Genomic DNA, 18,555 nt, shown 5'->3' on the forward strand with positions numbered 1-18,555 from the left:
AAAACTATTTCTGATAGTTGGATTCTGACTATTAGGTGGACTGATAGGTGGACTCTAGGCTATTAATATGACTTTCTTGACACTCTAAACTTTTTAAGCAACTTCTGTTCAAAAATTTTGTGGCCCTGTAAAATAATTTAAAATTTTAGAGTTCATTTTTATGGTCCCGAAAACAAACAGTTATTTCCAAGAGAAAGAAGAAGTATCTGCTAGTGAAAATTATTGTGACTTATAGTTACTGCCAAGAGTTTCAGAATTTTTATTAGGAGTTCCACAAAGAGGCTTTTTAAGCCAAGAGCACAAGGAAGAGTTTGGAAGAGATGGGAAAAGTGATGTGTGGGTTCAATGCAGAGGATGTGGAGAGCCGTAATGAATCATTAGGAAAGAGGTCCACAGTTTCTGGCAAAAAATTTCTACTGATGTAAGGTCAGAGTGCCATAGAGACACAGTTACGTTTTCATGGTCTGGCCCTTTTTGATGATCTAAAAACTGTTAAATCAAGGAGACACAGATGATATTTATATATGAAGTCAGATAAATAAACCTTTAGAGATAGACAATTGGTAGAGACTATAATGCAAAATCAGTTACTTATAACTTCTAGTGGTCGTAGATAATTTTTTTCCAATTTAGTTTGTGGTTATCTGATGCCTGTAAAATCTGTTATATCAGAAAGGTAGAAATATTTCTAAAAGAGCTTATTGTACCTTGAATATGCCTACATGAGGGGCTCTTAACCAGAGGATCCAGATTGACTTTTTGAACTTTAAGTTCTTATTTTGCTTGAACTTGTTGACGTAGTTAATACTCATTGTTGATAGGCTCTTTGCATTGGCTTTCTTGATAGCACATTCACCTGATTTTCCTTTTACCTATGTGGCTACTCTTTTTAAAAATTTTTTATTTTTAATTATTTATTTAAAAAAATTTTATTGGAGTATAGTTGATTTACAATGTTGTGTTAGTTTCAGGTGTACACCAAATTAAATCAGTTATGCATATACATATATCCACTCGTTTTTAGATTCTTTTCCCATATAGGCCATTATAGAGTATTGAGTTCCCTGTGCTATACAGTAGGTCCTGATTAGTTACCTATTTTATATTTAGTAGTGTGTATATGTCAATCCCAATCTCCCAATTTATCCCTCCCTCCCCTTTCCACCCTGGCAATGATAAGTTTGTTTTCACTGTGAGTATATTTCTGCTTTGCAAATAAGTTCATTTGTACCATTTTTTTAGATTCCACATATAAGCAATATATGATATTTGTCCTTCTCTGTCTGACTTCACTCAGTAAGACAATCTCTAGGTCCATCCATGTTGCTGCAAATGGTATTACTTCATTGTTTTTTAGGGTTGGGCTACTCTTTTTTTAAAGTATATCTTGCTGACTCCATTTCTATCAAATCTCTGAATGTATATCATTCTATTTCTTGATTTATAAGATTTAGATATACTTTTTGCTGTAGTAGGTGAGGATTCAGCTCATTCACCTCTCTCCCCCCAACACTATATATCTATAATTATTTTATTGATAACTTTTGTAGCATGTAATGAAACCTCTATTTCATATTCCCTCTGCTATAGATAGTAGCTCTGAAATCTGCAGTGGGCAAGATGAACCTATCCTTTTTACCTTTCTTCCCACCTTTTTACATTACAGTTTCTATCAGCTATACTTTTCTAATTTCCCTTGCTCTATATCTTCCTTGACCTATTGGTTGAGTGTATTGTTTAATTTCCACATACTTGTGAATTTTCCAGATTTCCTTCTGTTATTGATTTCTAGTTTCATTTCATAGTGTGAATTCAAACTTTCAAAATTTATTGAGACTCATTTTGTGGCTTCTGTCCTGAAGAATGTTCCATGTGCACTTAAGAAGAATGCGTATTCTAATGTTGGGTAGAATCTTCTATATACATCTGTTATATCTAGTTGTTTTATAGTCTTCTTCAAGTCCTCTATTTCTTTTTGATCTGTCTAGATATTCCATCCATTATTGAAAGTAGGGTATTGAAGTCTCCAACTATTATTGTAGAACTATTTCTCCCTTCAGTTCTGTCAGTTTTTCCTTCATATATTTTGGGTGTTAAGTGCATATATGTTTATAATTTTTATGTGTTCTTGATGAATTGACCCTTTTATCAATATAAAATGTCCTTCTATGTCTCTTGCATGTCTCCTGTGACAATTTGTTATATAACATCTCTTTTGGTTACCATGTGCTTTGAATATCTTTTTCCTTCCTTTCAATTTCAATCTATTTGTGTCTTTTAATTTTGTAGAAAGCATATAGTTGAATCATTTTCTTAAAATCCATTCTGCATATCTGTCTTTTAGTTGGAGAATTTAATCTATCAGGTCCTAATGAGAAAGGTCTTACTTCAGTCATTTTGCTGTTTTTTTCTACTTGTATATCTTCTTTGTTCATCAATTCCTCCATTACTTTCTTCTTTTGTGTTTGATTTTTTAGTGTAACATTTTAATTCCCTTCTCATTCCTTTTACTCTGTATTTTGTAGTTTTTTTTTTTTAGTTGTTACCCTGAGGATTACAATTAACATCTTAATGTGTAACATTTTAGTTTGCATTAATACCAACTTAGTTGCAATGATATACAAACACTTTGCTCTTATATAGCTCCACTCCCCTCTATGTTGCTGTCATCACAAATTTCATCCTTATACATTGTGTGGACATTAACATAGATTTATAGTTATTATTTTATGCATTTGTCTATTAAATCTTATAGGATAAAAGAGGAGTTACCAACCAAAATTACAGTAACACCAGCTTCTATATTTATCTGTGTAATTACCTTTTCCAGTATTCTTTATTTCTTCATGTGACTTTGAGTTATTGTCTAGGGTCCTTTCATTTCAATCTAAAGGACTTTTAGCATTTCTTAAAGGGCAGGTGTACTAGCAATGAACTCTCACAGTTTTTGTTTATCTAGAAATGTCTTAATTTCTCCCTGAGTTTTGAAGTACAGTTTTGCTGGATATAGAATTCTTGGTTAACAGGTTTTTTTTTTTCTTTTAACACTTCAGGTGTGTCATCCCACTGCCTTCTGCCTTGCTTGGTTTTTGATTAGAAATTGGCTGTTACTCTTATTGAGAATTCCTTTTACAAGACTAGTCATTTCTCTCTTGTTGCTTTCAGGAATCTCTCTTTGTCTTTGTCTTTCCACAGTTTGAGGTGGTTGTTTAGGGTCCTCTCAGGTCTTTTCTAAGCGTAAATGTGGACATAAGTGTTGCCCTCTAGGTTCCCTGGAATACACAGGAGCTTCTCAAAGTCCCTCTTTCCCTAAGTATCTTCTTCCCCAGCCTTTTGTTTCTCAGTCTTTTTGGTCTGTCTATGTTTGCCCATGTAGCAGCAGCTAAATATGTTTTTGCCTTTAAATAATTTTGAGGGCTTCCCTGGTGGTGCAGTGTTTAAGAATCCGCCTGCCAATGCAGGGACAGATTGCTTTGTATTTGAGCCATGCCTTTCTTACATAATTTCTTTTTATCTGGGGTTTCTGATGGCCTGTTTTGTTGTGTTGTTTTTGTTTGTTTAACAAAGAAATTTGTGCTGCCTTTACCACATTCCAATTTCTTTGAATTTCTTTTTTTGTCTTTTGAATGGAATCCACTCTTGTTGAAGCTTTCTATGTCCCTGACCTAATTTAGTCTCATTATTTCCTTTTGGACCATTGTTTACAGTTTATTATTTTACATCATATTACTAGTAGCCTTTGCTTTTTACTTGGATTATTTGTCTTTTTCATATCCTCAAGTACTTCTATCCTCTCAACCTCTAGATGGTAGAATTCCTCTGAGTTTGGTCCTGGGCCCTCTTTTCACTCTCTGCTTCCCCCCTAAGCAATATCATATATTTCTTTGACTTTAAATGTCATTTATATTTTGAAGATACCAATATGTATTATCTCTTTTTTTATGGTTTACCCATTTGGATTGTGTTTAAGGGAAAAAATCTTTTACTACATTGAGATTATAAAAATATTCTCCCATTTTGTCTTCCTAAAGGTTTAAAATTTTGCCTATCATATTTTAGTCTTTATTACACTTGGAATTGATTTTTAAATTTGAGGCTGATGTCAAATTTGTTTTTCCCCTTAGGAATAACCAGTTGCCCCAGTGCTATTTATTGAGTATTCTTTCCTTTTCCCACTGAACTGCAATGCCCCTCTGACTGTTTTATTGGCAGTGGGAGGAGTAGGTAGTAGGGTACTTTTGCAGATCTTCAATTAATGCCTCTCCCTCACTTCTCATTCCCATCTTCCATTATATCTCTGTTCTTTCCTTTCCAAAGTTCTACTGGGCAGTTTGGCTGTCATCTTTGTTCTTGTCTCCAGTTCATATTCAAAGCTATGGCTTCCTTTGTCCTTCTTCCTCACTCAAAATTCTTCACCTTCCAGCTTCCAGAAATTTGTTGAAACTTCTTGCTGAAGATTGTCTCCCCCTTTCCTTTTTACTTGTTATTGTGTGTGTATAACATTTAAGTTACTTTAAGGGCCTTAGAGGGAGAGGTTTCAAACACATGTGCTCATTCTGTCTACTTTTTTATCTGAAAGCACAAAGTGAAACATTTTAAATATTAGAAGCTACATTCTCTGTAAGTCTTTAAAAATATAATTAAATTTCATCTCTTGGGAATGATATAAGCCTGGCTCTCTCTGAAGGTAGAAAGCTAGTCAGAGGGCCGCAAAGTCTCTTCCTTAGGGTTCCAGTTTGTTTTTTAATACTTCATGAGATTTTCCATTTTCAACAATCCCATTTATAGTATTTAGTATTTCATAATGCCAAAAAAGTGGCTAATTCTTGTGTTACAATGTCTGTGACCTTTGGCTTGTGGGTGTGTAACTAAACGCCTGGAAATAAGTATCCATGAAAAGATTACAGGCACATAAAGAGAAGAAATTCTGTAAAACTTTGGTATATCCCATTAATGATTTCACTGTTCACTGTACTTGGGACATATCTGTAGTAAAGTGACATACTACAGGTTTCTTTCCCTTGCCAGAAATGGGAAAGTACTTGGTGTAATGTTTTCTTTGCTTACATTGGATGCATGCAGTGAAGCTGGTTTATTTTTGGTCATTTCCTGTCTATGAACACTGTGGTATTTTAGCCAACACTACTGTAATAAAATGTAATGCATAAAATGAATTTCCACACCTATGAATGTTGTAATAGAAGTTCATAAAATATGTTATTATAGGAATCAGCACCACTTATTCACTGGGAAAAGAAACTTATGAAATATTTTAAGTCTTTCTGTTCTAGCCTCTTATAGAATGCATAAAGATTTTTTTAAAAACCTGTAGTCCTCTGAAATATTGTCTTTTTTATCCATATAGGCATTTAAGAGTATATTCTCCATTTAGTCTGGCTTCCAGGGACTCATGACTGTGTTGCATTAAGTTAATCACCCTGTCTTAGTGTCCTCTACTAATCAAGAATGCATGGAATAGTTTTCTGATTAATTCTTATATAAAGATTGAGTTGGATAAATGAACATTTGGACTTGGAATTAACCAGTAAAGATCTTGAAGAGAATTCCTATTTGATGGCAAACTGCCTACTGTTATATAAATAACACTTGAGTAGGGAAATATACATGGAAATGTATTGGGCTTCATGGAGAAACAAATTTTAAAGCATAGATCCTCCATAGAGGAATACCACATTTCTTAGAGCATAAATTTAAACTAGGCAGGGGTAAAACCTAGACCAGGTGACTCCATCACCTAGTCTAAAACATTTGAATAACACTTGAATCCTCCCTCACCTTCCTTCTCGACAATCACTAAGTCCGATTTTATGATCTCTTAAATATCTGGTATATCTGTGTTCTCTTCTTTTATTAATAATTATCACTAAAATGTATTGAACTAAACACGGAGTGTTGTTTAGAATATGATTTCTAGTCTTAATAACAACTCTGAAAAAATATGTATTATGATCAGCATTTTACATACAAGGAAACTGAAACTGCAAAGAAATTAAACAACTTGCTCCAAAAGTCATCTATTTATCACTGACAGATCTGGGGTTTGAACTAAGCTCTATCTGATTTTCTTGCCAATGCCTTTTCTACTGCATGATACCCTCTTTTTTGTTATGCCCTTATGTGGTCTAGTTGACACTATTGCACTGGTCTTCCTACTAATCTTTCTCCATTCAGTCTCTCCCTGCTGCATCCTCCACAAAGTTCACCAATTTATTATCTGTCTCAAGTAAGTCCTTGAGGGCAGGGAACATATCTTATTCATCTTTTTATCCCCAGCACCAGAACCTAGCTCCATGCATGGCACATTGGAGATGCTTAAAAACTTGCATTGAATATGGTTCTGTTATTTTTTATTTAAAAATCTTTTTCTGCTCCTCAACCTTATGGGATAAAATCTGACTTTTCAGCTTCTACTCCCCCATATGTTTAAGTGTTTAATTTCTATGTTTCAGTGTTCCATACATATTGAAATTGTTCTTAACTGAATATGTTATATATAATTAGGCTTCTGTGCCTTTATTTATTCTATTTTTCTTACCTAAAGTGTGCTTCCTCCTTCTACTTCTGATGAAATTCTACTGTTCATCTTTCAAGGACCAGTTCAAATACTACCTCCTTTTTTTTTTTTTAAGGGCTTCAAATGCTTGGCTTTATTTATTTATTTATTTTTGGCTGTGTTGGGTCTTCATTTCTGTGCGAGGGCTTTCTCTAGTTGTGGCAAGCGGGGGCCACTCTTCATCGCGGTGTGCGGGCCTCTCATTGTCGCGGCCTCTCTTGTTGCGGAGCACAGGCTCCAGACGCGCAGGCTCAGTAGTTGTGGCTCACAGGCCTAGTTGTTCTGCAGCATGTGGGATCTTCCCAGACCAGGGCTTGAACCTGTGTCCCCTGCATTAGCAGGCAGATTCTCAACCACTGCGCCACCAGGGAAGCCCCAAATACTACCTCCTTTTGAAACCTAACTTCTCCCCATTAGAAGAATTAATTGTTCTTCCTCTGCATTTCCATAGCATATTGCTTAAATATTCATTATATGACAATAAACATAAATATTATATTAAGATTAATGTATACATTTATCTTGCTTTCCACCCTCCATCCAGATTGGGAGCTCTTTAGGGACAAATAAGTATTAATTTATCTTTATATCCCCAAAGCCTACCACAATATCTGACACATAATAGGCTCTCCAGATTAACCTATTTGTTTAATGAGGTTGAGGTCATTTCAGTTTAGAAATTATACCCATGTGTTTATTAATTTAACTGCAGAGTATGATTAGAGCAGTTATGTTTCTGGGAACATAGCCCAGTAAAAGTGAAGAGAGTTTTGATATATTTAAAAACTTGCACATGGTTTCTATACTGATTGTTCTTATCAATTCAGATGAGTTGGTTGCCTGTGACAGAATTCTTAGGACAGTGCCCTGTGGGCTTTTAGCAAATGTTTGGTGAATAAGTGAATGAGGGAGCAAATGAAATAATATGTATGTATGTTTGACTAAAAAGATGTGGACATATCTATTAAGCACACAGGGAAAACTGGAAAGACAATCCTCAACATATAAACATGGGGAACAAACTTCCTAAGTTATTTTTTATGGAAATCAGAGCACACCTTCCCTGAGGAACAGGTTCCTCTAGTCCATATTGGCCAGAGTTTGAGGCTAACCTCAAGCCTCGTTCAGAAAATAACTGAAATGGGTTTGGTCTTGTATGACCTATTTAATAGGTGCTTTGTTTCCTATCTACAGCCCAGCAAACTTGCCATTTGTTGTTACTGAATGTCCACGTGAGGTCTATAAAAGTTAGAAATTACTTCTGCTTTGTTTTATAACTATACAACTGTTTTGCTGAGGCTAGGTTTGTTTATTTCACTTATTTTCCTAACAGTTTGCTTGACAAACCTTTAAAGAAAATAAATAATCCTTTTCTAATAATAGACATTTCATTTTGTAGTTTATATTCTTAAACCTTTAATCATGTGGGAAAAAGGTAAACAAGACACTTCCAAATAGATGATATAAAACAACACAACTTCTCAAAGGATTTATTCATGTTTTTGGCGCATAGCTGTGATTCAACTTCTTTTGTTGCATGTCATGACCATCAGGCATCACTACATCAACTAGCAAACCTTTTCCTTGCCTTGACTTTACTTCTTCATGATTGGTCTTTGCCTCACCTGCAGAAACCTTCTTACTAACCCTTAGCCCGTGACTATGTCACTGACTTGTCCCTTTGCTCAAACCACAGTTTATGATTGGAGCACCCTTCTTAAGAGTCAATAGATACTCATAAGAAACTTCATAATTGTCTCATTAATTCTTCGAAGAAATATTTATTGAGCACAACCTGTGCTAGGGAACTGTGCTAGGTGCTGGATCTACTATAGTGAATGTGACAAAGTGTGAGCCCTCAAGGATCACAATGTTTAGTAAGAGAGACGGACAAGGAAACAGGTAGTTGCAGTGCAGTGTGGTTAAGTGCTGTAATAGTGGTATATATTCTTTTCATTAAGCCCTCTTTATTTCAGTGGCATTGAAATGTAACTCCTATCGTTTATCCTATTCTAGAAATGATTATATGCTTTACATAGCTCAACACAAAGTTATCACACAAAGCACAATCAAAGGAACTCTTAATTCTCATCTTATTTTTGTTCTATATTATCAGCCATTACATTTATAGGATTATCATCTAAGATTATTCACACACCACTGCTCATTGAATGTTTGATTATTGTCATATAATAATCATTGTCTTGAGCACTAGTCTGGCAGAAATCAGTCCTTTTATATTTTCTCAGTTGCATATTCACTTAGAGTTGACTGATGTCATTACCCAGCTTCTTATTGTGTCAACAAATGTGTTACATGTTAACTGGTGCCTATGAAATAAGCATAGTAAGTCTAGTAAAGCATGATAAACCAACAGGGTGATGGTTTGTCAGTCTTACTCCCAGCATCGGCATTATAAAACTTTTGTTGAAGATCTTTAGTAATGCAGTCATTTACATTGTGAAAGGCCCATTGTGAAAAGCTCATAGATTCCAGAGCCCCAAAGCTGAAAAAATATAGTCAAAATTGTAAACACATAATTATGCTTGAGTATGAGAAGTGATGTATTGGAAGAGTGTACAAAATTCCATAGGAGCACAAAGGAGAGCAAAGCACGAATATATTTAGTAAGGGCAAATAAATACTGTCTGAGAGCAGAATTCCAGAACGAAAACCCATAGAACAAAAACCAAACATCGATTAAGTTTTGAGATTGGGTAAAACAAATAGTTATGTCTCTATTCACAAAGTAGAAAATTTGAATTGGATCAAGCTATTTCTTTTCTTCTTCAAAGAGCTATCATTTAGGAAACCTTTTATAAAACATGTGGCTCTAACTGAAAATAATAACAATGATCATATTCAGTAGATATGTGAAGTTATTTTGTATCTGTATGTGTGTGTGTGTATATATATATATACACATATATATATATATATATATACACACACACACACACACACATAGAGTCAATAGTGGATTTTTTTATCATTTCTTATTTCAAAATGGGGAGGAAATCTTCATTGATTTTACTGCTTATAACTGTAATATATATACACTTGCAAAATTTCAAACAACATTGAAATATTCAAAAATAGAAAGTCAAAGTTACCCTTTAATCCAGCTTCTGAGAGAGAAATTATTCTTAGCAGTTATTATATAAATTCCCAAGTGTTTTATAAACGTAGTTTTATATTACATGGTTCTTACTATAGAAATATTATTTTGTAAAATACAGTTTTTTTTCAGCCAGACAGTAGAATACTTCATAGATTAGGAAAACCTATTTGTTTTCACATGCAAAGATATCTATGATATATTAAATGGATTGTTTTAAAACTATATAGAATATCAATTATCTTTCATTGATATAAATAATTTGGGTTTAAAAGTGGTATTTTTCTTGTTCACATGTGCCTCTTTTTGAATTAAAGTACATGACTAGAAGAATACAAAACTTGTAGATATTCTATTGAAAATTAATCTTTGGTGCTCTGGGTTTAATTACTGAAATGAAAAAAAGTGAATATAAAATTTCAAATACCTTTCCAACAGGTCTTTATAATCTGTTATTTACTTTGCATGATAAGACTTTCATTTAAAATTATATGTTGGGTTTTCCAGGTCTCTGGACTCAGGACTCACCAGTGCTTTACAAGGTCTATCTGTCACAGACACACACCTTGTCGAAGTGGATGGAGACACACTTTCCATGTATGGCTCAGGAGCGCTGGAATGTCTGGATCGGAATTGGAGTGTGCAAACAGCAGGAATGGTGACAACAGTGTCCTTCACTTTCATAGAATTTGATGAAATCGTCCAAGTGCTTCCCAAATTGAAGATTAAGTTTCCTAATTCTTTGGTAAACATTTTCTTTTAGTTGTATGTTTGAATTCTTCTCAGTCATGACTTTTATATTCAGGCCAAAAACCTGTTTTACCTTTTATTTCTGCAGTTTCTATCTGGCAGGGAGACTAAGTTCTTGTGTTGATTTTCTGAATCTGGGATTTAAATTAGTATTCATAAATGGCCTTGCAGTCTTCTGTAAATATTGGAAATTATCTCTCTAGAAAATGCTTCTTTATGGAGTATAATGGGCTAATGTAATTTTATTCAAATTATATATTTCTACTTTGTAAAACTTTCAACAAGACCTCACCCAACTGTATATTATATATTCATTTATTGTACCTGGTATTAATGGGACATATATATTTACGTATAATTTTTACAGTAGTCCCCTAACAACACTTAAAATAACTTTAATAGCTCATTAAAATTACTTTGAGAGGGGCTTCCCTGGTGGCGCAGTGGTTGAGAGTCCACCTGCCGATGCAGGGGACACGGGTTCACGCCCCAGTCCAGGAGGATCCCATGTGCCGAGGAGTGGCTGGGCCCGTGAGCCATGGCCGCTGAGCCTGCGCGTCCGGAGCCTGTGCTCCGCAACGGGAGAGGCCACAGCGGTGAGAGGCCCGCGTACTGCAAAAAAAAAAAAAAAATTACTTTGAGAAATTAGCCCTTTCCAATTATAGTATTATTGTACTATTTATTAGCGTGAATTTGCAGAAACTGTGATTTCCATGAATTCTTTCCTGAGTTTTTATTATCATTGTGTTTTTCTCTGTCAGCCAAGTGATTTCCCTCACCTACCCTTTATTAAGTGTTTTTTTTTCTTTTGTTATATCATCCTCCCTAAAGAAGACAGAAGTGGAGATAGTATGTTTAGAAAAGATCATCCAAATTCAGACAGAACACTTATATTAGCATTTCGGTTTTAATGATTTTATTTTCTGGTAGCCAGTTTAAGTAGCCTACATAGTAATTAGCAAGATAAAAGTAATAATGGTTAACTAGTTCTTCTCAGAAGCTCTGTGTGAGCCCTGCATTTATAAAATTCTGAAATTTTTACTTCTGATCTTTCCTTTGTAGATTTCATCTCAGTGTAAAGCATATAAAATCATTGTAATGCCTGGAAGAGTCTGAATTATTGTGTATTTATATAATTTTTAAGACTCTTAGGTTGTTAATAAATAGGGGGATGTCCTTTGCAGAAGGGAAATCACTTTGAATCCAATGTTGGATGGATTAATATATTCCATCACTAATTTTGCATTAGGTGGATTAAAGTTTATGTAAGTTTAATACATTCAGTTGGTTTAATGTAATTGGAAACATATTAGCTAAGCGTAAAGTTTACATTTATTTGGGGAATGATCAGTGAAGCTTTAATGTTAATGTTTTAAGATGGTTAAACTCAATATTCACCTCTTTTTTTGTTTTATTATTGTAGCACCTTAAATTCAAGGAAACAAATCTTGTAATGCTGCAGCAATTTAATGCACTAGCAGAACTCCGTCGAGTTGACCAGCTGACCGTTGATCCTCAAGGAAATCCAGTTGTCAATTTTACACTCTGGAAATATTATGTTCTGTTTAGACTGAGCCATTTTAATATGCAGAAAATAAATGGAACAGAGGTAAGCTAAACACAAAATCAACTGTAGAATTAAAATATTCATTTTTAGGGGCTTCCCTGGTGGCGCAGTGGTTGAGAGTCTGCCTGCCGATGCAGGGGACACGGGTTCGTGCCCCAGTCCGGGAGGATCCCACATGCCGCGGAGCGGCTGGGCCCGTGAGCCATGGCCGCTGGGCCTGCGTGTCCAGAGCCTGTGCCCTGCAATGGGAGAGGCCACAACAGTGAGAGGCCTGCGTACTGCAAAAAAAAAAAAAATTCCTTTTTAGGGGAAGTAGTCATAAAAATGGCCAGGCATTTATGTATAAAACCATGATAGAACTTTTGAGAAATAATGTTTTTCTAAAAAAAAAATCTTGACATTTAAAATGTTGAAAAGCTAAAACTATTTATCTAAAAACTTCTAAGGTACTAGACAGTTTTGAAAATAAAATAGTAATCAGATCATGGTGAATAGTAAATACTTTTTTGATAGTTTGTAAGTATTCAGAGAAGTAAAGTGTTGGTAGGATAATAGTTTAAAATAAAAAAAACCCACTTCTGTAAGTAATGTGATCTTTGTATTTTTCAGAGTGCTTTACAGACTGTCTGACATGCAGAATGGTATGGGGAAGTGATACTAAATGTGAATTAATAAGGATTGTGGTAGGGGAAGGGAAGAATAACATGGAAAAAAAAGAATGTACATAGGGAAAGAAGAGTGATTTTAAAAAGAAGAGATGAGAAGGAGAAAATAAGCAAGGAGGAAAGATAAAAGAAGATAAAGATGAGTGGAAAAGGAAGTAAAACAACCATAAGTCCATAAACGTCTAGACTGCTTTGTTAATAGTTTGTAGTAGATGCTTTTGGAATATCTGCATTGTGCCTGGAACCTGAATAACTGGAAAATTATTAGTAAAGAGTTATTTTTCAGATTGATTCTGCTAAGCTTGTCTCAGGGTTAATCCCCCAGCTATCCAAAGATCATGTTGTCTTTAAATATTACTTTGGAAGAAAAGAGAGAAACTATGCTTCTTCCTCTACTGTGGAATTCCAGAACTGAATTTAAATAATCCTCTAAAGGAAAACATCTCTAATATGCTGTTAGTATTATTGTGATTATCTCTTAAAATTCAGACCTCCTTATTGTAAGATGAACTATAATCAACTTTGCTAGCACGGTGGTAATAGCAACTGTATTTCCCTGCAGCTGATACACTGTAAGTAACTCTAGCCTAAAATTCCAAAACTACAGCATACCATTAGGAGACTGGAGGTCTCTGGGTCATTGTACAAAAGCCATGTGAAATTTGTATCAACCATGGTAGGCCCATGACCACAATATCAGCCATCTGTTGAAGATGTAGGGCAAACCTGGGACCTTCAGATGACTATTAATTTCTCCAGCTAGTTCTCAAGAGATTTGTTTCAGCTTTATGTACCCTCTTGGTACTTCCCCAGGGAGGCTGCAGGTCACTGGTCAGATCTAATAATTAATTCCAAAAGTTTCCAAAGCTAGCCTACACTGGAAGTAGAATAGTTATTTTTGCTATGGGTGAGTAATTCTCCCTCATTGATGGCCAAATCGTTATCTCAATTAACCCTAAATAGTGTATTTACCCAAATATGGATCACTACTGGAGATGTAATAATTATTATAAAACCTTGAGATAGGAAGTAATAGTATAATATAATTGTATAAAATAGAGAAGAATGAGAAAGAACCAATGTAATTTATTTTGATTTAAAGTTCCGAAAATGTCAATGCCAGGGATATTTGACCCTTTAATAAAAGACCTAAAATAAAACTGCTTATCTCATCGTTGACAATATATAATAATGTTATACTGTATTTCTACTTCTCTTTGTATAAGAGAGAATGATATTGCTTGAGGAGACTTAAATTGAATTATGAGCATCAAGAGGAAAAGATGGAGTAGTGCCCAGCACTGGCCACTAGGTGACTATATTAGACCAAACAACTTAGTTGTGAGCTGAAGGACGGATTTCAGGGAGTAGCAGCCTCATTAACTATGAAAGTCTAGGGAAGGGAAGAGAAAGGGTCACTCTGCACTGATTCATGTGTATAAGATGCTTGTGAATTATGGATTTAGTTTCCAGAAATTCCTGTGTAGTGTATTATAGCTAGTGTAAAGAATAAAGTTTTTAAAAATGCAAAATTTAACTATACCAGGGTTTCTCAACCTCAAATGCTCTGTTGAGATTTTGGATCAGATAATTCTTTACAGTGGGAACTGTCCTGTGCATTGTAGGACATTTAACGGCATCCCTGGCTTCCACCCACTAGATGCTAGTAACACCCCTCCACCAGGTGCGATAAACCAAAATCATCTCCAGACATTGCCAAATGTTCCCTAGGGGCCAAAATGGCCCCTGATTGGGAACCACTGCATTATATTGAGAATCTAATAGTATTTAAAATGCAAGCAACCTAACTTTATATTAAAAAATATGCCCAGATATTAATACAAGTCCTGCTTTTAGTAGTTTCTTGGTTAACATAGGAAGGAGCCCTCATGGGAGATATATCTGTGACAGATTATTCCTTGTGGGGAGAAAGGCGGACAAAATTTCAGAACGAATAGGAGTGCCTTTCCTAATCCAATGTTCATTCCTTCAGAAAGGGACAAAATTATCCTTTTAGGAACAAGGTATGAACAACACCTTGTCTTACCTTTGACACATTATTAAAGTCAATCTATTCCATTGACACTTGAGGTTTTTCCCCCTAAATCATTCTACTCAAAGAAGCTATAGGATTTTTTAAAAAATTCATTAAGAATTTAAGGTGTCTCAGGTATTATCCTTAGGAACCATGACTTCTAAATCAGAGCTAACTCCTCACTTCCCAGCCATCATCCATCACCATGGGCCACATTTGTATCAATACATCTTCATTTTAATCAAGTGCAAGGAAGAAAGAGAAATATCGATGAGAACTCACTCTCCTCTTACAGCCCAGGAGAATGTATTTTTCTGGACTAAAAGAAAATATTTAATCTGGAAATTTCTATGGAATTATGTTAGTTATATCAAGCTAAGAGGCAATGTCATTTTTGACCCTTCTCCTTCATATCTCTTCAGGTAACGCAAAATGATATGATAATGGCTGAAAGGCTCTTTGGAATCCTAGCACATGTAGCATCTTCTGAATTACCCCAGTACCATCTGATTTCAATTCTGGGTGATGCCAGGTAACCTTTAATTTCTATAGTTTTTATAGAAGTACTGTTGCACTAGAAAAAGAAATATATTCCACACACCTCTTAATTGTGCTATTTATTCATCCCACAAACATCCTAAATTTGTTTTGTGTCTGGCCCTCTCCAAAGTGTTGGAGGTATAAAGATGAATAAGGCAAAGTTCTTGCTCTTGTGTGGCTTATAAGCTAATAAATTAACTTACTAGCTTATAAGCTAATAAGTTAAAGACATTTCAGATGCTATAAGAGAGGGCTGTAGGAGCATAGGAGACACTACACTTTGGAAAAACATTGGTGAAGGCTTCACAAAGGAGGTAACATTTTTCTAGTTCTTCAGGAATACACAGGAGTTTTTTCAGGTACAGGGTATGAGGGAAAGAGATCTGCAAAGGCACAAGGAATTGTAAATAGTTTAATATAATTGGAGCATAGGATGATTGCGAATTGTGATAGGAGATGAAAGTAGAAAGACTGATTGTGATCTGATTTTGAAGAGCCCAGAAATCCATGAAAAACAAAACTGAATACTGTACTTTGTAATTAATTAAGCACAACAATCTGTGATTAGATTCATGTTCTAGAAAGGCTGCCATTTAAGAGGACAGAGATGGAAGGAATGGAGACCAATCAAGAGGCTAGTCTGTAGTCCAGGAGAGAGATTATAAGGGTCTGAACTAAGACAGAATTGAGAAGAGGATAATTTGAAAAATACTTCAAAGGCGTGTACCTGACAGAAAACACTGACTGACAGGATGTGGCATAGATAGAAGGAGAAAAGTCAAAGATGGTGTGTTAGTCATGATTCAGTTATAGATAATTCACTCTGGCTAGAGTAAGGAGAAAACAGTTGATATATAAGAAATAAATTATCTACAGAATCATTGGAAGGAATAGGGAAGCCGTCTCTAGACTGGGCCTGGAAAGGATCTCAGAATGATACACAGAACCAGTCCACCAAGGAAACGGCTACCTTTGCTATAGTCTGGGAGCTGGGTGATCAGGGGGCTTGTCCTGACCTCGACCTCCAGGATCATACCACTTTTTACTTTGAGGATCAGGAAGTTCCCCATTCCCCTCCCCAAAACTTGGCTCCAGAGCCATGCTACCCTACTATAATCTATACCAACAAAATGGGTATCCTGTGTGCTTACTTCCCCACTTAGTTCAGTTCTGATTGCATTGGTGTGAGGAGAAAAGGAACAGAGTTGTCTCTAAGAGATTATAACCAAAGCCAATCTTTAGGTAAATTTGCAGCCTGAGTTTATAATACATGCATAGTTTAAAATAATTTCAAAATTTAAACATTACTATCTCTAGATACCTGGTAAAAACAAATGCACCTTCTGTCTGGAGGAAGTTACTCTCATCCTATCTCAGATAATCCCCATGGATAATTTTTAAGGACAATGACCAACACACAATGAAAAGAATTTTTTTTAAATAGCCAAGCACACAAGGAAATAAGGCACCATGTATAAAAACTAGCAGGAAAAAAATAGAAACAGACCCACAAATACTTTAGATTTGGCATTATGACTTATAGATTACAAAATGACTATGCCTAATATATCAATATTTCATGGTATAAAAAACAAGGTTGAAAATATCTGGAGAAAACAGGAAATTTAAAAAAAGTGATCTGTCAGATTTGAAGGGAAACTAAAGGAACTTCTATAAATGAAAAATATAATAAGCATAATTATTAAAGCTTAATTAAGAGGTTTAACAACCAATTAGACACACCTGAAAAGAGAATCGGTAAACTGGGAAATAAACTAGAGAAGATTTTGCAAAATGCAGAACAAAGAAATATGGAAAAATGGTTAAGAAATTTGAAGATGGAGTGACTTAGAAGATTTATATGTTTGGAGTTTCAAAAAGACACAATAGAGAGCATGGGATAGAGATAACAGCAAAGAATTTTTTCAGAATTGATAAAATACACTAATCTACACATTAAATAAACTCATCCATTCCAAATTTGTTAAATTAAAAGAAATCTACACCTAGTCACATCACAGAACACTGACTATAAAGTAAAAATTTTTCAACAACCAGGAAAAGAGAGGTTATCTTCAAAGGAGTGCACATCAACAGTTGACTTCATAACAGCAACAGTGGAAGCCAGAAGACAGGGTAATGAATGTGTTCAATATACTGAAGTAAATTAATTGCCAAGCTAGAATTCCATACAGGCAAAAAAGTCTTTTAAGAATGAAGGTGAAAGGGACTCCCCTGGTGTCACAGTGGTTAAGAATCCGTCTGCCAATGCAAGAGACACGGGTTCAAGCCCTGGTCTGGGAAGATCCCACATGCCGCGGAGCAACTAAGCCCATGCGCCACAACTACTGAGTCTGCTCTCTAGAGCCCACGAACCACAACTACCGAGCCCTCGTGTCACAACTACTGAAGCCTGCGCTCCTAGCGACCGTGCTTCGCAACAAGAGAAGCGCACTGCAACGAAGAGTAGCCCCTGCTCACGGCAAGTAGAGAAAGCCCACGCATGGCAACAAAGACCCAACACAGCCAAAAAAAAACAATTTTTAATAAATAAATTAAAATAAAAACCTTAAAAAAATGAATGAAGGTGAAATAAAGACATTTTAAAACAAAATAATAAAAACAAAACTTAAGAGATTTCCCATCAGTATTCCTGCAGTAAATGATAAAGCCTATAATTAAGGCAGAAAGAAACTGATCCCAGATAGAAATTCTGAGGTGCAGGAAGAGCTAAAGAGCAAGGAAAATATTAAATTTGTGGGATAAAACTAAATGAACATTGACTATATAAAGCAACAATAATAGTATTGTGAGATTTTAAAATGTAGAATTAAAATACACTACAATAGTAGTATATATATTGGGAGGGGTAGATGGAATTATAGTTTTCTAGGTCCTTGTATTATCTAGGATGAAGATATAGTAATTAAGTTTAAATGTTAGTAAGTTAAGAGTGCATGTTGTAATTTCTTTGGTAACCAAAGAATAAAAGAGTATATAGCTTCCAAACTAGTAAGGTCAGGGCAGGGGTGAGAAGTGGGGAGAAGAAAAAAAGGAAAAGAAACATAGAATATTTGGTCAAAAAGAAAGAAAATAAAATGTTAGATTTAACCTAAATACTAGTATATCAGCAATTACACTTGTACCAAGACTCAGTGACTTAAAAACAAGAAACATTTTCCCACTGAGTCTATAGGTTAGCTGGGTGCTTCTTCTGCTCTCAGCTCCGGACCTCATGCATCTGCAGTCACCTGAGGGTTGGATAGGCAGCTCTGCAGAACTTCCCTAAGCTCTCTCACTTTTGGG

General features: G+C 35.2%; 1 protein-coding gene across 7 annotated transcripts in view; it reads left to right on the top strand.

Moving 5' to 3' along the window:
- The window catches only part of LRRC49 (leucine rich repeat containing 49), a gene marked incomplete at its 5' end in the record, with an annotated part of 155,745 nt that overhangs the window by 127,805 nt on the left and 9,385 nt on the right, over positions 1-18,555 (top strand). For all 7 annotated transcript variants that reach the window (XM_082648708.1, XM_082648707.1, XM_082648703.1 and 4 more), the window contains 3 exons: positions 10,200-10,437; positions 11,866-12,051; positions 15,132-15,241. In XM_082648708.1, the coding sequence (XP_082504834.1) occupies positions 10,200-10,437; positions 11,866-12,051; positions 15,132-15,241 (534 nt within the window). The remainder of the gene's footprint in view (positions 1-10,199; positions 10,438-11,865; positions 12,052-15,131; positions 15,242-18,555) is intronic.

Source organism: Grampus griseus (genome assembly GCF_964374135.1).
Source record: "Grampus griseus genome assembly, chromosome: 2".
Taxonomy (NCBI): domain Eukaryota; kingdom Metazoa; phylum Chordata; class Mammalia; order Artiodactyla; family Delphinidae; genus Grampus; species Grampus griseus.